At 46.0% G+C, this 23,872-nt stretch overlaps 1 protein-coding gene across 1 annotated transcript; it reads right to left on the bottom strand.

The window, feature by feature from the left end:
- Nucleotides 1-418: 418 nt before the first annotated feature.
- Nucleotides 419-23,576, bottom strand: LOC126525884 (uncharacterized). Its single transcript, XM_050173851.3, has 7 exons — nt 23,371-23,576; nt 17,663-17,782; nt 12,814-12,881; nt 9,762-9,857; nt 5,441-5,488; nt 3,580-3,627; nt 419-757 (listed from the first exon to the last, which is right to left on the bottom strand). The coding sequence occupies exons 2-7, from the start codon at nt 17,778-17,780 to the stop codon at nt 632-634; spliced, it is 504 nt and encodes a 167-aa protein (XP_050029808.2). The 5' UTR covers nt 17,781-17,782; nt 23,371-23,576; the 3' UTR covers nt 419-631.
- Between the last annotated feature and the right edge of the window lie 296 nt (nt 23,577-23,872).

Genomic DNA, 23,872 nt, shown 5'->3' with positions numbered 1-23,872 from the left:
TGTATTTGGCAAGGCACACCTGTACACAGGGGTCACAGGTCACTGAGTTACTAGGGTAAGAAGTATGACTGAACCACGTCAGTCTTTTTTTTTTTTTCTGCCGAAGTTCGTATATGTAAGATTGTCTGCCGATTTTTCGGGAATGTTTCCAAAATATTCCAGGACAGAAACAAAGCCTGCTTCTCGCATGTAAATAGACTTTTCCCATTTCACCTGCGGCCAAGCTAACTGATAGTAGATAAGTTCTACGATTGTCATGCTCGTGACGGCTTTCTTGCTCCTCAGATAGTGCAGTAGCGCAGATTTAGTTGACTCAGAGCTATATCTTGGCCTGGATAGTCCAATATTGCTTTGTCATTCATTCATTCAGTCAGTCAATCAGTCAGTCAGTCACTCAGTCAAAAAAAAAATCACGTGGTGCGCTGAAGAAAACCTTTATTCCCAGTCGGCGTCGTGATTTGAGCACTCTCGACATCACCCCTTTTCCACGTCACTCTGAAAACAGGGCCCACGTGCGCATATTTTACGTGGGGTCAACCTGGTTCGGTGTTGAGAGCCAATGCCGTCTAACGACGATCCAACTTTGGTCCAACACTGACCCTGCTTTCCCATACGCCATGCAGGATTCGTTTTAGTCCAACAAGGAGTCGTCTGGCGCGTTCGTGACTTGCGGGGCCTCGAGCAGGTCGTCGTCTATCGGCATAGACGTTCCTTCCCTTCTAGACTCGTCCCTGCCCTTGTATTTGCCAAGGCACATCTGTGAACAGAGGTCACAGGTCACTGAGTTGCTCGCGTAAGAACTATGACTGGAACACTCTGCGGTATGAGACACCATGATCATGACTTAATAGCTCAACGGGAAACGTATCTCTCAGTTGTCGGTTGCAGTTTTGTGACGTGTAGGCTATGTGTCCTTTTCAAGGGACAATTTACAGCCCGGTTCTAGTTCTCCCTCAGGGGTGTATTGTATCGGTTTGCATGATTAATATTTTTATTAACTGAAGAACAAAGTGCGTGCTGGTGATTTCTTTCTTCGAGAGCAACTGCATGTTTGACTCCCTTGTCAGAAGTTTTCGTACTCTCTAAATGGAGCACATTTATTTCACCTGTACTTATAATAACTGTGTTCATATTCAATAACGTACAAGCATCAGCAATAGGTTTTAGCCTATCGTTTCCACCACCTCTTTTTTTCCTGGAAACAAAGTGCGCGCGCGCCCGCGTGTGTGTGTTCGTGTGCGTGTGTGCGTGTGTGTGTGTGTGTGCGCGTGTGTGCGTGTGTGCGTGCGTGCGCGCGCGTGTGTGTGTGTGTTCTGCTAGAAGGGCGGAAAAAGAAATCAACATGGAACAAGCGGCTAGCGCTCGAAAAGTTGCCACGACTGCTTTTCTTCGGCCCATCTTTCTTTTCAATCCTACCTGAACTGCGAGACCGACAGCATCTCGGTACGGACAGCGTGGTGGAATCCGTGCTGTATGGATATGCTCGAATGTGAATTTGTGCAGATCATTCCCTCCGCTTAAAGGGGCCTTGAACTGCTTCTTTATCGAAGTGGAGAAATGCATCTGAAGTTCGAATATGCTAGTCCGAAACACTTCGCTGCAAAAAGTACTTCAATGCGTTCAGAGGTAGCGCAGTTACCGCCAATCAAAGATCGCCCTTGATCCTGTCGCAGTGCTACCGGCCCTTCTTCAATGTCTTGCACTGCGAACGCTACGGCGCAGCGGAGGGGGGGGGGGGGGGAGGAGGGGACGAGGCAGTGCTCACAACGCACCGCCTACTGAACTTCACCGTAACGCACAGTTTACATTTGATTTGGGATCTTCGCGTAGACGTCACTACTTCCAATTTTGCGGCTAGAACCGCCAAACTCTGAGGGTATCCCTCAACCTACGGTTGAGTTCACGGTGCCTCTACAGGTGTCTCATCCATTAGCTGTGTTACAGTGCGCTAGATAGCTACGCGTGGTTCTTTTTTTTTTTTCTCGCAGCGAGTGGCAAGGGTATCCCGCAATCAATAGCTCACTATGAAGCGATGTTTGGCAAGGCGTCTAGCCAGGAGTGTTCGAGAGGGTGTGCATGTTGACAAGCGTGCGTGTGGTCCGACCTTACGTTTCGCGTGGTTTCGCGCTAGTTGAGTTGAGCGCTGTGCCAAGGCTTTGCTCCTACGTAGGCAGGCGCGCATGAGCGCGAGCTGACGTTAGTCGGCTTCGTCAGCACGTACGCATAGAGTTTCTCACTATAACACCTAGAGGGTAATCTGGCGCCACCGTCTATGGGAGTTTCTTAAGGGGGCACCGTGCCGTCATGGGAATGACGGTATATGTGTCTGCGAGGCTCGTGTTGGCTGGTGTTGTAAGAGGCTTCGTCTAAAACGTGGATATGGCTACGCAAATAACCCGTTCTCAAAGTAAAATCGTCATAAAATGTTTCCATCCACGCATATTACATCTTTACTCACCCACGATGCATGACCAAGCGAAGAAAAGCAAGAATAGACGACCAACTGTTTCAAAGCGAGCGCGAACCTTGTCGTCTGTCCTCCAACTTTAGCGGCTCGCTGATACTTTTTACGTAACATGTAGTCGTACACACAATAATAAGTTCTCTTAGTTAAACAAAACATGTTTTCGCGTAATAATAAAGCTAAAACAGCTTTTCACGTGCTGTTCTAGTAGAAAATGAATCATTGTGACAGACGGAACGGTACTTGCCAAGCGCGTCTTCAAGGTGCCCTGTCTCTACGAGAACGATGCCAATCCGAATCCACAACATACCGGCATTCCCATGCATACTACAGCGCAGCAGCGCCAGATTTCCCTCTAGGTAATGTAGTGAGAAACTCTATGCACGTACGTGATTCTTATCGGAATTCGAAAGTAGATTTTTCGCTTACGTCAGCCTGTTTAGTTAAACTGCGTCAATAAATGTACACAGTAGCAGAACTTAGAAGCGTACGATCCAAACACGCTTCTTGATTGATGTCAGTTATCGGCCAATGGTAGCACTTTATGGGAATCTGTCCGCTGACGTCGAAGGGGCAGCCGCCGATCTCTTCGAAGCGGGTGAGTCATAGGTCTTTATTGAAAATAGAGTCTCTGAGAAAAAGGTGACGTCGCGTTCCACTTGTGAGCTCCACGCGCCGCGCGCACGACTAAAATTTGGTTGAGACGTCCACAGGAGCGCGTGCTATCCGCTGACTGTGTTCTTTCACGAAGGCCGAGGGGTGCTTCACTGCAGGGCGCCTTTAGGGTTGAAAGACGTAAACTTATTCTCGTGTATTTCTCCAACACTAGCTATGCGCACGCGCGCACGCACGCATCGCAGCAGCATAGCACCTGCGTATGACAAGTATGGCGCATCTATGCACAACTCAACATAGAATGCACATGAATGAAACATCAGATAACGTCAGCACATTTAGCATCCAACCAAGCAGCTGCATCGAAGCTCGGCCTCCGCGAATTCCCACAGTGCGTCGGATCCCGACTATCTTTTTGAGCGTGAACTCGAGCGCGATATGAGGCGCAGTCATCGCATGTAGTTTCGTTCACTCCGAGTGTGTTTAGTTGGAGTACTTACCCTGATTTTGTTCGCGAATCTCGCCACCCTCCAGCGTACTATGGGCGACTGCAAAAGAAAAAAAGTTGGAAGGCGATTCAACCTTCAGTTGAAATAGATGAAAGAGAAAGTTTTCTTGGACAAGCTGGGGTTGAGACTGGGGTGTACGAACGATATAAATCATTCTGAGAAGCCCGCAACGTCTCAACTGGCAGCGTCGGCGTCTTTGACCAGGGGAGCAGCGTCTCCACGAAAGTAGACATCTTTAGTTTAGCGTTTGCAACAGCACGTAAAAGCATTACGTACGTAAAGAAATAGCGTCGTCCTTACTGCGCATGCTCGGAACGTTATTGGGTTTCTGCGGTTTACGCGCGCTATGATAACGTACGTTATTTGGCGAGTTTAACCAATGCCTCGTTTTACGTCCGTAATGTTTACGGACACTAAGAACTGTCGTTGTCGAACATGGCGGCACCCATGGCTCCCGCTTCAGCGTGAATTCTCGTGATGGCTACGCTCTCACTCGCGTTGATCGCCAGTAACTGTTGTAATGAGCTTTCGCTTTCTCTAAACTCACCTGAAAGGTTAGTGATGAGCGCATAGCACGTCCAATTTCTGAGATCGTTCGGCGATTCTGGCGCCCGTACGCCTAACGAGACGCGTCCACATAGCAACAGCAGGATGGTTGCTGATGGACCGTCTTGGTTTGGATACGTTTGGCACGAAATACCAGACGGCGCCCTGTTTTATAACGTTTTCTTTACTTTTGTGTTTTCGTAAGGTAAACTAAAAGACTTGAAAGGACACGCACCGCAACGTCTCCCAAAGGTGGTTGCGTTTAACGTACGTAATGCGACAAACGCTATTCTAAAACTGTCTAGTGTCTCAAAACGCTAGCTGTGGGAAGAATTGAGAGAACGCTCCCCTTACCACGTACCACCGGGCGGTGATGGTGGACGCTGGCACCACCGGTACCGGTACCGGACCGTTGTGCTACCGCTTTCCTATCAATGATACCACCCAGTACACCGGTACGGCACGGTGGTACAACCGGTTCCGATAACATTGTTACCACCGGTACAACACAGCTATATCATTGGCGCCAGTACCACCATGAGTACCGGTGCCACTGGTACCACTGATACAGCACGGTTGTACCACCAGCACCAATGCCACCTGCAGTGCCGCTGGTAGCATCGGTACAGCAGGATTGTTCCACCGGCACGAATACCACCCCGCGAACCGATATCACCTTCACCAGAGCTAAGGGATTGACGCACATTTGTACACTGCGCTATCTCAACGATCGGTTGTAAGGGATGATAACTTGCCAAGAAAGACTGTATTTATAAGCAGTGCTTATGCAAAAGGATAGGGTAAACAGTAAATGGTTTTCGTGGAGAAGTAAGGTCAAAGCCAACACTTTCGGATAAAAGCCTCGTATTAAGCTGAAAGCTTTAGCTCAGGGCCAATACCGGTGATGGCAACCACTTCCGTCCCCACTTCGCCCTTAGAGTAGTGTCTCCTTAGAAATCCCCAGACAAGCACTACTTTCGAGATATCCGTTAAAAAAAATGCGCTTGAAACAGCACAGGTGCTTTCGTTAGCATTACCATCAACTGTTCAAAAGACAATGTTTACATTAGGCTGGAAATTATTAGTTTCTATCCGCCAGTTCTGTGATAGTGATACTGACACATCTTTTGCACGTTTATTTACAGCTACTTGTGGCGTGCCAACATTGGCCGCTTTAGACACCATATCAGATGCATATTTCAGGTGACGACTGAGTACTGCATTGTCGGCTTTGGAACAACATTGAGAAGCGATATTTTCAATCAACAAATGACCGCGCTCGACTATCGTGTTTCGGCGTGCTTACCACATGTTCCCTGAGAGATGTGTTGATGCAGCCAACTAGAATTTCCTCCTGCCAGCGAACAAAGGAAAAACAGAATGGTGCAAGGTCAAAGTTGGTCCAATAATGGTCGCTAAGCAAGCTATCTGTCTGGTCTTTTCAGTTGTATATAATTAATGCACAGCCTCCGAATGTAGACTTATCAACGTAAACCAGCATGAAAACCTGATCCGGGCCCGCCCCACCACCCCCGCCTCAACGAAAAAAAAAATGGAAAAGAGGAAAGGAAGGCGATCACGATACTCACACTTAGGTTGAGGAGTTCGCGCGTTCCAAGTTTGAAATTTTAAATTCCTTGTGAGTTGGATTATTCTAAGATATTGTGACGTAGTTTTGGAGCATGGAATGTGGGAGCTCCGTAACGTGAGCATGAGAATGAGTCGGCTCTGCTGATTTCTTTCTTTCTTTACTTCTTTTTACAGCGGAGCTTAGTATGGTTAGAGCACCATAAAAATGTTCGTGTTCGCACACGAAAGCTAAAATCATCAATGGCTCATATAGTTCCGTAAGCTCTCATGCCCCCGTGAGCAAGCATGCAAAAAATGCAATAACTCATATCCCTGTAAAGTTCATGGCTACTCACTTTGCGCGGGTTAGTTACGATGCCACTACCTCTGTGGTCGTTGTCGCTGATTTCAAAGTGGATGGGTCAGGACCGCAAAGGGAGTGGTTTAAGCGTTTCGTGATGCAGGCATATCGCTTGCGATGCCACACCGCTCCGGCCCAACCGACTACCCAGCGGCGTACGTGCATCGATTTGACGTCATCACAGAATGTGTTTGCGGTTGCGAATATGCCGATCAGTCTAAATCACAGCGACCACAAAGCAATTGTGACCTTCGTTACTAAGAATGAGAGACGCAATAAGTTCTGTACCCCAAGTTTTCTCGCCACGATGTTCACAGCTCCACTGGTCATCCGCCTTCGCATGACGCAATGACTTTGAAGTTTTTTTTTTTTTTTTGTGCCTTTCGTGCATATTTTGTTCGTGTCGGCCTTCCTTAAGTTATTTTTATTTGTCATCGTTTCTGTGTGTGGAGGGGGGGGGGGGGGGGGGGCGTATGTGAATCGTGTAACTGTTTGTGTCGCAAAACAAAAGAAAGCCACTGAAAAGTGAGCGATGTGTTTTCGTTCCCCTCTTTATTTGGTGCAAGTCTAACCTTCGTGCTCTTAGTTTATTCGGGATAACTTAGTAATGCGATTGCCAGTCACGGTGGATCGGCGGCTACAGCATTATGCCTCTGAGCACAGGGTCGCTGGTTCCGTTTATCACTGATTCCTGGTGTCAGAAACCAATGAAGGCGCAGCGCATGCATATTTACATTTACTGGCACATCTACATTTAGATGAATCTGCGCTCCCCGGTGGTTGAAATTAATACTTAGCTCAACCGCTGCAGCTCAGCTTGGGACGTTAAACTCGTAGTTTAATTTGTCACTACAGCGAAGCTGTTAACGAAAGTATTCGCAGCAGCTTTCGTGCGGTGAAAGCCGGCTCCGTTTTCGCTGTTGAGCAGCAAGGTATAACCTGTGTCGGAGTGCCAAAGTGTTGCATCACAACGTGATTATGGATGACTATAAAATAAAGGTTACCTCGCGTACACCTAATAAACTTCTTTGAGCAGACTTATCGTTCTTTTTTTTTTTGTACAGCGATTTTCTTTTTTCGCTTCATCTCTTTTTTTTTCTGTTTCTCGTTGTAGGTGCGCTGGGAGTTGGTACGGCTGCGATGGCAAAGAATGGGGACAGCGACACAGTCGGCGTCGTCGGGATTCCGATGCAGCCGCACGACTAGGGCGCCGATGAGAACGCGCAGGCACCGTAGGTGGTCAATCGTCACTTCAAAGAGCCAGCTAATAGACTCATATATCATTTCCGAACGGTGCGAAAACTCGCATATACGCAGCTTCGATGTCCACGATGCATCAGTTCCTCAGATTGACACATATGTCTACGAAATATTTTTATGTATTCATTTCTTGCTTTTCTTATCGCTACGCAAGTGTTTTCATATCGAAAAAATAAAGCGCGAATGCGACAGAACCAGTGATAGAACAGTTGATTTTTCAGAACCGGGTTGTGACAGACCTTTCATTTATTCAGTGACCGTGAGGAATTGTATTTCTTCTTTTTCCAAATGTGCTACCTGACCAGACGATATTTAGTCGATTTCATGGCCATACTACCTTTTTCTCTTCGCGCATCAATTCTTCCTATGGGGAGGGAGGGGATAGATGACCGAATGTGCCTCGGATCAAACCACTATGCCCTTTTCTTCTACAAATGAACTTCACTTTTTTTACCAATAAAATCTTATATGACACATGTGCCACATACCCAATAATGCCATATGGATTATATAAAAACACATGCGAAGCATGTGTGTTTATATGAGATTATTGGATATGTCGCATGCATATGTGGCACATGAATTTTCATTTTATAGAGCGGCGATGTTAGTGATTCTAACTACTTCTTGGGCGTATTCTTCACTCCAAACATCCCCAAGGGCGCACACTGTATTTTCTTTAAAATCTTAGATTGCTGAAAATCTTAGTTTGATGAACGACGCTTTCTTCTCGTTGATCACCCTCCGCAGCGCAGACCTCGGAAGCGCGTCACAAGGTGCCTCCACTGGATGCGCACGTGATGCCAAGTGTGCTTCCACCAATGCGAGAGTGGAGTTGTGTCACGTGACGCCAAGCTTGGTTTACTACAGCGCCACCGGGCGGTGTTGCCCTCCGCGCATCACTGTATTCGTAGCCGTTGTGTGTGTGCGTGTGTGTGTGTGTGTGTGTGTGTGTGTGTGTGTGTGTGTCTGCGTGTGCGTGTGCGTGTGCGTGTGTGTGTGTGTGTGTGTGTGTGTGTGTGTGTGTGTGTGTGTGTGTGTGTGTGTCTGCGTGTGCGTGTGCGTGTGCGTGTGTGTGTGTGTGTGTGTGTGTGTGTGTGTGTGTGTGTGTGTGTGTGTGTGTGTGTGTTTTAAAGCGATATTTTCCAACGGACTATGCACTCGGTTAACAAACGGGGTTTGTCATATGGTTGTTTCTTGTGCAGGATTCACTGCATCTCGCGCGCTTACCTCCACTGCCAAGGACCTTCCCTACACCTCAATACTCCTTCGTTCCCAACATGCCTTAGGTGCGCTCGTATGCTATAGAAGGGTATGACAATTTTTCTAATTGTAGTGTGGAAGAACCAGTTGGTCCAGTGTAAAGTGTAATGCCGGCGTTCCTTACGTTCTGTGTGAGCTACTGCTTGCCTGTGGAAGATTAAGGTCCTGAGATTAGCTGCAAGGTAGCGCCAATCTCCCTTTGCCCCTGTACCCTCCTCCTACATGGAGCACCGCTAGCCCCCCGAAAGTTCCTAAGCCTTCAACGCTGCGGGCGGAAACAAATAGTAGTAGCTTCTAGTGCGTGTCCTACTACATTTATTATTACTATTATTATTATTGTTATTCCTCGGTTGAAACTGGATACCATGCAGTAAATATTTACTCGTGCCGCGTGCGGATGTTGACGTAAACCATACTACGTGGGGAAAAAAAAACATGCCTTTGGGGGCGCTAGAAGTCAGTGCGGTCACGTGGAAGTTGCACGTGACCACACTAAGCGAATCATGCTCGGACGCGATGGAGAGGAAAGTGAGCGGACGAGGAGGACGGCGGCTAAATGAGAGGATTACGGTATACCTTGAAACTCCTTTTTTTTTTGCTGAGGAGGAGCTTACGAATGATGAGGCACAACCGCCAACTATAGACTATATAGGCTTCACGGGCGCCGCCGTCTTGGCCTGTTGCACAAACAATTCCTATGTTTTATCAATATATCAATAAATAAATAAATAAATAAATAAATAAATAAATAAATAAATAAATAAATAAATCAAGTTTTATTATTTTCGCCGCAGATAGTACATTGTTACTGCGAAAATAGGGGGCCAGAGGAAAAAGCTGCATCGGTGCAGCTTGACTAAGCTCTAGCCAACCGTAGAGCAGCAGTGACACGACGATAAGGTATAAGGATTCAGTTATGTAACCATCAGCAAATAAAGAAACGATCAGACACTTCCATCACAAATAAAACTATTTTCATGCTTGCGAATCGACTGTAGTAAAGCGCACTTCATCGTTAAAGACAGAAAACAGCGGCGTTAACAGCCAAAGATGGCGGCACCTAAACGCTTCCGTAAAATAGTCTATGCACCGAAGCGAACATCGCGGCTGTTGTTCACTCCTTGACTCATTGTACTGAGTACGCTCGTAAAGCGAAAGTAAGAGTTATACTTGCCGAGTTGTTGCCGTCACATATCCTGACGATGTGTCTCTCCACAAGCCTCCGCCTGACACAACCCATGAGCTGGTCTTGAGTTCCTTGGTCGCTGAGCTGCAGAGGTGAAGGTAAAGAGAACGTAAATTAGAAGGGCGCGCACCTCGTGAATGCTAGACATCTCGAGAGATACTGACGCACAATTTGGAAATTGTCGAAACTCTTGTGACTCGCTTTCAGGTGTCTATAGAGAAGGATGGCACATAGCGATGCGGGGATGTTTTGGGAAGCGCTGATAAGATACCTTAATTACCAAAGTCGCTCTCGAAATTCCAGACACCTGGCGTTATTAACACCGTTGTGACGTAATGACACAGACGTGCAGCAATAAGAACACGTATGGTGGCATTGTTCGTCGAAAAAAAAAAAGTAAGCAAGTCTGCTGCGCGTGTCTGCCTGACTTCGCGTTTGGCAGCACCTGCAATCGCCGGAACGGAGCGAGCCGGTGTACCGTGACGTCATGACTCGTCCCCCTTTCCTTGTTTTTGTTGAAACCGGAACTTATTTGAAGCAGCAAGTCTCAGAGTAAATTATTCAGGGTGCTCAGGGGCTTGCCCAAAAGAACCTACTTTTTGGTGTTTATATTGTGTTGACCTTCATTTGACCTCCTCCCTCCGCGCGCGCCCAGAAGAAAAAATATGGCAGTACCCATTTGTTATCGATCAAACGACGGCTTGAGTGTACGTTTCCGTCTAGAGGTCAAAGAGAAAATGAGCGCTCGATTTTATTGTCTGCGTACAAAACCTTGCCCACCGCAAAATCATAGTGGCTGTGGAGTCTTGCGGTTGGGGGCGATCTCGCAAGTTCGATTCTCTTGATGATAGCGACAGATTACAACAGAATGCAAAACGCTCTCTTGCACAGTTTTGTCTGCACGTAAAAGATCGGTCAAGCTGCTCATTCTTCTTTTTTAACGGGATGTGGTGGGATTTGTTCGAACACTCCACCAACAATAAGGCTGCGGGATGCAGTCTATTTTAAATGCGTAAGCATTTCTGTGCCTACCCGAAGAGAAAGCCGTCCGCCCGTCGCGTAGGACAATGAATGGCTCATACCCTCGTATGCAATGGCTGATACTCCGTAAGCAAGCAAAAAATGCAATAGCTCATACCTACGTAAGGCAGCGACTGTAAGTGCTCAGCAAAGTGAAGCGAACAGTGCATACATTCATTGAAAAAAAAACCACAGAACAAACAGAACAGCATAAATTTCAATAATACTCAGAACAAGCACGCAAACCATCAGTCAAGCACTGCACACCCGCCTCACTAATTGTAGTGGTGGTTTTTGCAACAGCTTCGCTGGACACCTAAGTTGATAAAGCCTGGTAAGAGTTGATAAGGGCCGGATCATGTTCGATGAGGTTGATAAGGGTTTATGCTGGGCAAGGGCTTATGCTGGTCGAATCAAGTTTCGTGACATTGATAATGACACTGGACTGCCTTGAGCTGAGCATGTGGGGCAGTGCTTACGCACAATGTGGGGAACTCCCAGACGAGTTTCTGCGTGAATATTTTACCATTACTAAATTGTTGGTCCAGATCTTTTCATGGATGGAATAGAATACATAACATTCGCTGCGCAAATAACTTGTTGCTATTTTCTTTCCTTGAAAGTGTTGTCCGTGGCATTTTAGTGCAAGCAGGCTGCAGAAAAAGGCACCCACCCCCGCAGCTCGGAGGTCTTCAATTATAGCCGCTTTGTTGCTTAACGTGCAGACTACCGAAATATTCCTGCGTCAACGGTGTCCATTATTTGAGAATCATCAACTTTTTTTTCGTTATTAAAACCTTCAACTTGAGCCAATAAAACTTTCTTGTTTTTCCAAGCTTGCTATAGTTAAGTTCAAACCTTCAGACCGTCTTTTCCTTAGGCATTATAGGAGTATACTCCTCTCCGAGTCCTTTTTCACGAACCTTATCAATACGTTAAACTAGCAGTATTCCACGGACGCCTGGCGTGTGCGCTGGTGAACCTAGAGCACACTTATTCGCACCCTTATCGTCTCAAGAACGACACAGTTCGTTCACCTGCACAACTTCGCTACGCGGGAGATCTTGTTTTAAGCATTCCCGCCTACACTTCCCTCTCAGGAAAAAAACGTTCCTGCGTTAGTTTACTTACCCTAGCCGGAAAACCAAATAGAGGTAATTGCTTTTGTTTATTCACTTGTGCACATACAATCACAGACACACTCATTCGCATGAACGCGCACACACACAGTAACAATTTTCGCTCCCTCAAGGGCGCTAGTACGTCTCATGGTTAACCCCCTTACATTAAGGGTAAGAGTGAGGCGCTGTTGGAGACAAATTAGTTTTCCTTTCTGGCGACTTTTTCTTTTGGCAAGTAATTATGATGATAGCTGCGACGGACGATGCGAGAACTGTATGATTTAAGCTGTAATAACCATCACTGTGAAACTCTCGTGAAAGTTACTTCGGCGTGCACCACCTGGTCAGAATTAATGAAGTTTTAAGCTGTGGCTCCTTCCATCGTAGAAGTAATTTGAGCTGGATGTACTGTAAAGGTTTCTTTTTTTTTCTTGAAGCTTTCGGGGTGAGCGTATTTAAATTGTGTATTTAAATTAAAATTAAAATTCTGGAGTTTTACGCGCGGCAATTGTGATCTCAATTGGTGAGGCACTCCGTAATGAGGGGGGGACTCGGGATTCTATTGAACACCTATGGAGCTGCTTAACGTCCACCCGTCGAAATGCCGCCGCCGAGGCCGGGATCGAACCCAGGACCTGAAGCTCAGTAAGGCAACGCCATAGCCACTGGACTGTCACGGCGGGTAGGGGTGCCACACCTACACATAAACACACACAGATATCCGCAGAAACAGATACACTCATACACACTCAAACACACACGCAAACACACACGCAAACACACACGCAAACACACACGCAAACACATGCATGTGCACGCACACAGCTTCGTATCAAGAGGGGAAAGAAGCTGCCTACATAGTTCACAATATATCGAGAATGGCCACTCGCATACCGTACCCTGTTCTTGAAATACCGCACTTCGAGCCCTTCGAATCCATTGACGCATGTCTTTAGGCGATTACTAACTGGAAGAAAAAAACAAAGTTACTGGTCAGGAAACTCGAGAGGACATTCAAAATTTCCGACACAAATTTAATTGCTTTTTGGGTTTTAAACTGAATGCACCATACTTCTGTGTTTGATCGGCAACGTTGGTAGCCAAACGTTGGAGGTGACTATACAAATACTGCCTGCCGGGAAAGACCCCACGTAGTCAGATACGCGAGCACAGGGTTACACCTTAGGTGACAGTGACACGAGAATTTCATGACGATGTTACGATGTGATAAAATTGTGCTTTCGTGGGACTTTTGTTTTAAATCTTATTTTGGGGCGCTATAACGTAAAGCCACTCCAAACTTTTCTATTCCAATTTTGCAATCAGTCCTCCGCGATTGGTCAAACATTTTTCGGACCACCCCCACTTCGCCTGTCTATCAGCGACGTCATGAAAACCACGATAGCTCCTCATCTGATATGACGTATACAGACTGATTATGCGTGATTTGAAAGAACAAAAGAATAATAGTCATTTCTTATTCGACGCCTTTTCGCCATTAGCCCTTGGCTATTGGTCGAAAGTTCTCGAGCTGCACCCACTTCACCTGCCTGTCGCACGACGTCACAAAACCGCAAAAGCTCACCACGTCAAAGTGACGTCTACGCGTTAACGATACATTAATATGCCGAACAAAACTGAATTTTCTTCTGAATAGCCGCAGGCTGCCCTGTTACAAAAGGAATAAAAGATGGCTGCCACCGATCGCTCAGGCAGTGGCTACTCGTACGTGCCGGAGAGCATGGGTTTATTTCCGTATACTAAAACTTTTTGCGTGGCCGTGTAACGTTTCCGAGCTCTTTCGGCACATTTACGACCTCGTTCTGCCAACTCATGTTTGCTGAGAGTCCATTTTAGCGTCATTCTTAAGCTTTCGTTGCTTCCGCCGCGATTTGTTACCAGATACCACAAACTAACTTAGGGAAAGCGGACCAATCGCAGACGCCCGCAACACCCTCTTCATCTGGTTATCGATTTTCAGTGCAGTAGCTCGGCTCTATTGAATCGCTCTCCACTTGAGCGTGCTCCTTGCCTCTTGTAAGCCACTTAGATGGGACAAGCTGCTCAGTGTAGGCAATGTTGCTCGTTTTGAAAGCAAACAAAAGTGAACGAGGAGAGCGTTGGATTGGGCTGTTCAGACAACGCTGCAGGTCACCGCCCGATGCTTGCGTCGGTGGTTACGTAAATTTGACGTTAGAGGATTGGAATAAAAACATATTGGAATCGTTTTACGTTTGTGGGGTTCTCACACCCATGCTCTTGGGACAACGGAACGACAACACAGTAGTGCAAACAATCACAAGGGCATTTATTGCACCTTTCATAGATCAATGCCTGCTAGCCGAGTTGCTATCCACAAAACATGCCGATGGGCGCACGACAAATCTAGAAGTCCGACTCACCGCGACCGGATAACGAGCGAATATGTTCGCCCCATGCTGGATCTCAACGCCTGGTCGTTCGCGCGTACGGTCACGCGAACGGTGGCGCGTTCGAAGGCGGCCACGCGAGACGGTCTCGCAGAAGCATGGATCGGCGCCCGCGCGGGACGTCCGCGGCGCTCCCCGGCCCGCAACCCAAGAGAGCCCCTTATCTCTCCCGCACCCCCAAGTAACCCTGCCGTGAGGAGGCGCTGGCAGCGCAACACTCGCGCCATCTCTCGCACTGCGCCTCAACCACTCCAACCGCCGCGGGCGCCAGGCCACGCGGCGAAGCCGCACTGCCGAAGAGAGGAGCTATGCGGGAAAACAAGATATCAGGGGACGCGGGAGAGTCACGCATCCCCACACGTTATAGGACCCTTGATGCCAGGATATACTTACAAGTTCGTGACTTTCATCGCACTTTGCTTGCACTCAACTATTTCAACATGAGTAAGGAGCATATACTGATGCTTGTTGAACGTCGTTCACTGCCTTAAGTACCTCAAAGTTGAAGCAAAGTGTGAGGCTTGAACTTGCTCATGCCAAAGGAGCCACCGGCACACAGTAGAGTGCACAGCGAGGGTCAGAAGTGAGGCTCACTCCTAGGTTTCAATTTAATGTTGTATTGTCGATCACCTGTGACCATATGTACCAATATATGCTGAGAAGTTTTGACGAATAATTTCTGCCCATTCATATAAACAGAGCTTGAAGCGCGGTGAAATGTTAACACTTCCTTTGTTTCGGCATTCGGCGTGTCCAGTATGTGGACATGGCTGTTTTACAGCCTACTAACTTAGACCGTGATCAAAAGCATGTGGGCCTGGGGTTCTGCGAAAAAAAAATCCGCTTTATTTCAGTGCCATGGTACGTTACCTCAACCTGAAAAACTGCCCTTCAGACTTGGCATTGCGAACCTTTTTTTTTAATTTATAGATTCTGCGATCTTCTACAAGGTCTTAGCAGGGTGGGGACATACAAGTACATTCATACAAACATACGCTTCAAGCAATCATGCCGACACTTGAATTCAACATGGCAAAAGGACAGACTGCATGAAAAGAAGGAGCAAATAAACTATGTGCGGTTGAGTCATGAATGCAGGTGCGCCTGAAAACGGGATAAAGAATTTAGTGTAACGAGAACGACAGAAAGCTGAGCTAGTTGGTAAGGATTCATTATGCAAAAAAGAGGTTTAGGAATGGTATCACCAGGTGTCAGTCGGGTACATGGGCCGGTCTACATGGAAGATAACTGTTAAGGCACTTAATCTCTTCCTCATGTAAAGTAATCGAAGGCTGGCTCATGCATGCACTTCCACCATGATAGATATGCCATGCCTCTGCCATAAGACGCGTATCTTCATTCTTATGCCTGTACAATATGGCGAATTCATCTAACTCTGGCGTGCAGTTACAATCTTGGCAATGTAGCGAAAGATTAGAAGGCGATCCGCCGGTTAACGACCTTTTATGTTCCATTAGCCTCTGATTGATACAACGTCGCGTTTGCCCTACGTAGAACTGGCCACAGCTAAGGGGAATTTTATAAACCACACCCATACGACAGTCAGTAAAACTGTTGTTCTTATTGTGCTTCACTGGACAAATATCTGTTCTTTTTTGCCTTTTATCTGCTCCTTTTTCCTCTGTACGGCAGCGCATATCTTACCTAGCTTATTGGGAGCAGTGAAAGCAACATTAACATCATATCTACTTGCAACTTTTTTAAGCCTGTGCGACACTGAATGAATGTACGGAATAGCCACTACTCTTTTTTTGCTATTACTGCTTTCTGTAATCAAGTCCGTCCCCCTTGAAACCGACTTCTTTAGGCGCTCAGCCACAGTGGCCACTGCTACACTAGGATAACCTGCTTCTAATAGGCGCCGGATCTGCGCATTAAAACTGGCGCTCATTTTGTGCATACGGGATCTGGTGAGAGAAGACTTAAGGCATGACATGGCAATTCCGTTTTTTACTACTTTGGAATGCTTGGATTGAAACTTTAGCAACGGCTTCGAAGATCTTGGGGAGTACTGCCAACAAACGTGATTTTGTTCGAAGACCAAGGAAATGTCAAGAAACTGAATTACGCGTCGCTAAGGAAATTCCTTGTTAAACTTTAATCCTCCTCCATAAAGTTTAAATTTCTCACTTACTGAGGTAGCAGCGGAATCGAATTCTTCCCTATTGCAGAAAATCAGGTAATCATCAACGTAACGAAATATCTTGATAACACTATCACCTAAGGCTTTCTCTAAGCAGCTGTCAACCTTACTCAGGTAAATATTGCTAAGAATAGGGGCAACCTTTGAGCCAATACAAATGCCTGATTTCTGCAGAAAAACGCCATCTCTCCACCCAATCAGCGTCGACTTCAAGTACATTGAAAGAATTTCTAGAAAAGCTCCCGTGGAAACGCCGCATCTGTCATTAAAAGCCGACTTTTGCACTTGTTCTTTAATGCACTCATTTACGGAATTTAGCAACCCGTCATGCGGCAAGGAATAATACAGGTCTTCGATATCCATACTAATAGCTGTACAATCACCAGGATTTTCCTCTCTCAAATACTGAACTAGTGCCCGAGAATTACGCAAGCAAAAGGGGTCTGAAAAAACTAGTGAAGCTACGCAGTTCTGTAGGTAACTAGCGACACAGACCTGCCACGTCCCTTTCTCTGACACTATAGCACGAAAAAGAATTTCTTGCTTATGGGTCTTCGCCGAGAAAAACAGTTCTAAGGTGAGGGATTTTGCTTTCTTGACATTCGAGACAACCCTATCAAGATTGTGTCTTGACAGGAGGTCAAGCGCACGTTGCTTTACTGCCGACGGCTTGAGTTTTACTGGCTGTACATTCTTTTCTATGGCTGAAATCGCTTTTTCTGAAAGCTTGCGCAGATGAGTTTTGTGTCTTCTTTCTTTTTTCGCCTCAGTGCTCCCTTCAGTTGATAGTCGCCGTTCGTGTTGTCCACTTCTCTACTCCTGTGTCCTGCCTGCACGCCTCACCTTCTTTTGCATAATTAGTGTAACGACTTCATCACAAAGTTTATTCCAATCAACTATTGTTCTTGTAAAATATCGCAGTGCATCCGTCAGTTGGAGGTTGTCAACTTGAGTTGACCAGTCAATTCCCGTTTTCATAGAACCCCTGGTTCGCGTGCTTATGACCACGAGTGTACGTCGAGTCCTCGGCATTATTTGAATCAGTCTAAAAGTCAATTACATGCCCGCCTGCGATGGTCTCCAAATAAGGCGGGCCTGTATTGAGAATAAATACGGGCGCGTCTTCTTCGCTGTGTTACGTGAGCATATACGTACGCTTGTCACAGATGTCTTCCTTTGCAAAATGTTTTTTGAGGATGTCAATCACAGATGCTTGCGCATGGAGCACCAAGCAGGCTAGTAAGATGACCCCAAGATTCAGTCGGCATTCCATGTCTGCAAAAGATGATCGTATGGCGCTACTTATTCATTTATTTATTCTGCCCTCAGAAGCATGAAAGAGGGCAGAGGGTTCGGGAACACAAAAAATAAATACGTGCGAGGATAAATGGCAAATATTCCGTGAGCACTATGAAAAGGAAAGCACAAACGGGCAGTGAACACGGCTGACAAAACTGAAACAGAAAATCCTTGGCACGTGTGTGGAAGATTTGCTAAACCTAATAGTAAGCGCTTTGCGGAATAGATTGGCGTCAATAATGAAAACTGTTTTATCTGGCAGGTAATTGTAGTCTCGTCAAGCTTGTGGGAACTATGAATGGCTGTATTCAGTAGTATTAGAAAATCGAACGCTGACCTTGAGCCGATGGTCAGCTAGTGATGAAACGCAAGATGCCGTTGCTATCGAGAGCGAACTAAGCGTGCGATTATGGAAATACATTTTATGGAACATAGACGTGATGATTTTTTTCTTTACAGTAGGTGAAAAGAAAAGTGTCTAAGGTGGATATCACTGCACAACCGTTTCCAGTATAGTATTAATTGTTAACGATAGGCGCTTTGTTAATTTGAGAATTTGTTCCCGTTCATTTCTAGCAGTAGCCCATTTTTTTTGGTTTGAGTTTTGTTTCACGCATCCAAAACGTATATATTCTGCCGTTGAGTGAGATAGAAAGAAAAAAAGGAAGTATATATTCCCAGTGTAGCTTTTTGTATTATATTGAAATGCTCTATCACGACCTTTGCACACTCGTGTACATAATTAGGCGAATTTCCGACATCTCACGTTTCCAAATTCGTACTCCTGAGTGCACGAATTCGGGGCAGAAATATATTTGAAGGCTGCTTGCATGACCCCGAATTGATCTAAGCAGTCACGGCAGCATCTAGAAGTGTGGCACACGGGCCTAGTCGCAGTGAGCCGCAACGTCGAAACATTTCTGTAATTTAAAGGAAAGCCTGTGCTCTGCGGCACGTAAATTTTCGCTTAGGACCTATGTTTCTTAATAAGAATCTCCCGAAAATTGGCAACTTTCAATATAGAAGTACTAAATTTACAAACACGTTACTATTGACCACAAACAGTTATCGGTGTTCTGCATATGTTAGAGCATCTCAAGCAGACAAATGCGATATACGAAATAGCAGCATTTCACCAGGGTTTCGCAAGTCTTACTAAATGTTTGGTGATATATTTCAGAAAAAGTGTATATTACATCAAGGTCGCCGTTTTATGTACCAACAAAGGTAGCTCGTATATTGCACCATGGTTATATATCGTTTCGATGATAGAGTTGTAATCTCGAGGTTTCATTTTTTTTTTTTTTTTACTTTCGCAATTTTAGCATTTGTAAAAAAAATTGAAAAGGGAACTGATGGTCTATATAAAAAAATTTGTTATCACAGTCGGCACATCTCAGCGTTTTTGTTGCTTTTTTTTTTCAGATGTATTAAACCTAATGGAATTCGGCACAGCGGGGTGCCGATCTAAATGATCTTTCCCGTGTAGTCATATATAGGAGCTCATGAGGAGGCCCAAGTCACTGTGACGTAATGGGCAACGAACATGTCGATGAAGCTTGTCGAGCGAAGAGGGCGTGCAGAGAGCGATTTATTTGCTTATTTTAATTACCCACAGCCTGCATGGCATTACTGATCCCGCTTTCAAGAACAGATGCAATAGAGAAGCTTCGAGTGTGCGGATGATATGCCACTCAGTTATTCCTTACGGAACACACCGAGTTTCCAGCACAAACGTCCAGCCCCATTTCTGCCCTGGAATTAGTCCTCCATCTGGATTTATCTCGAGCCGTAGTTTGCCCACTGTCGCTGAGCCTCACTTTCACAACATATTTTGCTTTCACTATTGGAAAGGAATATGGTAAGGTTAGGTCCGATTACCAAATATATAGCTTTCCACGTCGGAAGGGAAGGTAGTGCTGTATTAAAACACCAAGCGGGACGCATTAGTAGGTTAACACCTTGAAAATAAAAGAAAGTGCGAAACGAACAAATATTCAGAAATCGCTAGCGCTGACTCGCAATTAAGTGCTTTATTGCACATTCAGTAATATACACGAAGGCGCGTGATGCATGACAGGTTTGAAGGGCGCATCGGAAAATCATGCCACTTACGTATTTTACTTCTCTGTAATGCAGGGTGACAGAAGTTTGACGAGGCCGAATTTTTATACATGTGATACGCGTCGACTACCCCCCGTGGAATATCGGAATGAGGACTTTAGTTGAGTTTGAAAATTTCGTTGCCATTGCGATGCACAGAACAAGGCTTCACAATTTCAAAGTTTACAATGTGTCGACACATTTTAAACGAGTCAGTTGTAGCGTGGACACGGAGCAGAGACACGAGAAGGCACAGAATATTGCACTCACATCGCGTCTTTTTTTTTTTTTTTTTGCTTTTGTGTTTTCCGGTGCCCTCGTCTCCTTCCCGCGCTACAGCTCACTCGTTTCAAGATGAGCAAACAACAACCTCACATCGCCTCTCATTAGTCAGATTTGAGCCTGCGGAATTCCTTATTGTGTGAAATATATCCTTGTAAGTGCTAGAATACTAAAATAAAAAACTAAAACAAAACATTTATCTGTGAGTCGAGGCTCGTGTTGTACGAATCATTGCCCCACGTCAGTTTCGCGCTGTCTGATTTCGAAGAAGATAGTGCTGCTTTTGACCATTGCGGCAGTAAGGAAACTATTCGACACGTTCTGTGCCGCTGTCTGTAGTTATACAGCACACACTGTTGCAGTCGCTCGAGACAGCGTCGACCCGTCTCATCGATTGGCCGATTTCGTATAGCAGACGATAATGGAATGATGACCTTTATGATCGTCACACCAGAAAATCATAAATCGATACAGGCGCTGTTGAAGTTTTTACGTTCGAGTGGCCCGCTAGAGATGCTGAACTTCCCGAGCGTTCCCCACCCTGTTTGTTTATTTCTCTTTCGTTTCCTTTCCTTCTCCCTTTTACTTTTCCTCAAGTACAGCGTAGCAAACCAGAAGATTCTCTTGCGGTTAACGTTCCTGCCTTTTCCACCTAATTTTCCTCTCTTCTTCTCCTTAAGTTCAAACTTTACCATGAGGCTGGCTTCGATTTCCCTATTTTGTTTTGCGAATGGGTGCTCTCATTATTTTGTTTTGCTCGAGCTACCCGATGCTTTGGTTTTGATTGTTTTTGCTTATTCGTCATTGTCTTCTGTTGGGTGCACTGTTCATTACCTCCAGCGTGGCCAACCCTCCTCGTGGGTACGAGCCACGTTCTGACGTAACAGCAGCAACAGCAACAACAAAATGCGAATCGCTACAATGCTCTAACTGTAGACCCAAAGTACATTAACAAGATCACAGGGGGCAAGGAAAGCGACCAATGTAGGCTCTGTTCACAAACAGGAACACTCACACACATAATGTGGGAATGCACTTCGCTCCCGTTCTCTCATCCCCCCGTCAGCAGCGAGACTGACTGGACAGCCTGGCTCAGTTCCGGGACGTCGACCGACAGCTTGAACTGGTGGACTGGGCGGAGAAGGCCAAGCAGGCCCAGGGCCTTACTTGAGCCCGTCCCCTCAGCCACCTCCCCCTTACCCCTTCCCCTTTCAATAAAGTTTACCACCACCACCACCACCTCTCAACTGTGCCGGCGCTGAATTGCCGGCGTGTCTCAGGCAAGAGGGAAGTGGGCCTGACCCACCCACCGTCCTCTTTCTCTCTCCCATGTGAACGTGCGAGGGATCTCATTTGGCAATGCGTCAAGCATCGTTAAAGCAGCCCCCCATTACTTTATTATAATTTCACAATCCGTAAGAGGACCAATTCCTGTCTGCAAAGAATCCCAACTAGGCGCACTGTAAGAAGAGCAGGAACATGCCCTTAAGAAAAATCGTCTGCGACTATTGCAGGATTGGGACGAGTGACGATAGCCTTGAAACTCAGAAAGAACGTTATAAACAATCTGTAATAATAGCTGCTGGCTTCGAACCGTGCTCGCAGTATGCTGTCCCCTAAGGAAATAAAAATAAATAAGAATAAGAGATGCAGTTTTATTTGACAGACCTTCTGATAACAAATTGTCACTGCCCACGGAGCTCGTCTTCACAGTAGCGTATATGACATATATCAATATTCCGCTGCTTTGCATATATACCAACTCGAAACATCGTGCGCGTTGTCAAACTTTCGTTTGTACGTTTAGTCTTGGTGCATCCAGCGATGCATTCAGCGGAGCCGTATTTCCCCTGGTGCATCAATACAAGTCGCTTAGGAGAAGCATGAATATAAGTTTATGTTCCTTTTCCAGGTTAGCATGAAATGCTGCTGCGTGGTTCAAAAAGAACAGGTTTGGGAAAGAAATTGCAGTAATATTAGATTGCACGATGCCGTGGAACACGCTAATTTTCTATTCAATTTCTTCATCTACGGCCAGCCGCCGCCAACAACGACAGTGTGTGACGTCACCCTACTAACTCGTTAAAGCTGACCCACCGAGAAACGAGGCTGCTTTGGACAAAGATGGGTCCACTTAGCCAAACGTTGACCAGCCTTTCTGAGGCACTTTATCCCTGTTTATGTAACTTCTATCTCACAGTGTGCTACCCCATCTGTCGGCCCCCTTCTTGACTTTGAATTCCCGTGGAAAGGTTTGGAGCAGCTATTAATGGACGACAACCGCGATGCATATTCATTTAGCCTTAATCCAAAAAAGCCGCGATTTTGAATACACTCTCTGAACAAGATACCGTACTTTTCTGTCAGGGTTGCCTTCAGAAAAGCTAACTCGCCTGTTTGAAATTGTTCCCGGGCAGGTACCTGCTTTGTGCCTGGATTAGTCTGATCATGGTCTAATGCACCTGAAACGAAAGTAAGCTAACACATTGATGCATGTGTTTCCTTAAAAAAAAAAACAAGATAATCTAAAGATTCTGAAATTATTTGTTTCGTGGCAACCGCGGTCTAGTTCATGGTGCACAGATAGGCCGGAATGAACTTGTAGGTCCCGAAAAAAAAAAATAGAGACACGCTGGAGCTTGCTACATGTTACATGTACCACATCAAAATCAAACAACAGCACCTGTGTTATTTCGTCTTTGTTCTTCGTCCTGCGGCTATCCGTACAGGAAAATCCTGTATATGCTGTTCCGTAACCCTGGGTTTTTTTCCTATTTGATTGGCTTTCTATACCATATGTGCTTGTTAAATTATTGTACGGGCAACAAAACCCTTTTGTAATTACTCCAAACTCTTGTTTGTGACGTGTTCCACTATTTTACACTTGTGTAATGTGCTTACTATATGTATGCCTTTCCTCATAAAACCTTCGTCGGGATGGGCAATATGCCTGAAAATAAGTAAATAAATATACGAACAAACAGCAATTATGGAACAGGGCACGCACGATAAACAGAGCTACAGCTCTGTTTCTTCGGGAGGGGGGAGAAGGGGAGGAGAGAAGGATCGAATGTTCCTCAACCAACTTTCCTATAACTTCGCACTCGTGTACCGAACTAACTTGGACGTGTCACATACGTGCAGACACCCATATGGAGGAACATGCGGATACGGCTTACTTGAACACGTTGCAACACGCCGCTCGAATCAAGGCGAATGCTCCACCTGGGGAGGCAGCAAGCAGAGGCGGGACGTCTCGTTCCGTATGACAACTGCGGCTATATGCCTGCGGTTTTGCTCACGGCTCCCCGACGAATGAAATGCGCGCCAAGCTGCAACGTGAGGAACGCATTCACGAGCGTCTCACTGACTTTATAGTGCGAGTCGTTCGCGTGTACTGTACGTGACGGACAGCGGTGCGTTTAAATAAGATATTTGCATCGGTTCTTTCGAGCACTTCTTTCGTGCGAGTCGGTTGCTTAGTTCAGCCTGCATCACCGCGAGAAGAGTCGTTTGTCCACGTTAGAAGATAGAAAAGAAAGAGAGGCAAAGAAAGAAAGGTGCTGCGACTGTCACTTCATTTCCTTGATTTTTTTGCTGGAGGTGCCCAACACATCTACTATTTGTTTGTTATTTATGGGGCCGGGACGGTGGGGGGGGGGGGGATTCATTGTAACACAC

The sequence above is a fragment of the Dermacentor andersoni genome, chromosome 8 (assembly GCF_023375885.2).
Source record: "Dermacentor andersoni chromosome 8, qqDerAnde1_hic_scaffold, whole genome shotgun sequence".
In the NCBI taxonomy this organism is placed as follows: domain Eukaryota; kingdom Metazoa; phylum Arthropoda; class Arachnida; order Ixodida; family Ixodidae; genus Dermacentor; species Dermacentor andersoni.
Note: the sequence above shows the minus strand (reverse complement) of the source record. Positions and strands in the feature narration are given on the sequence as shown.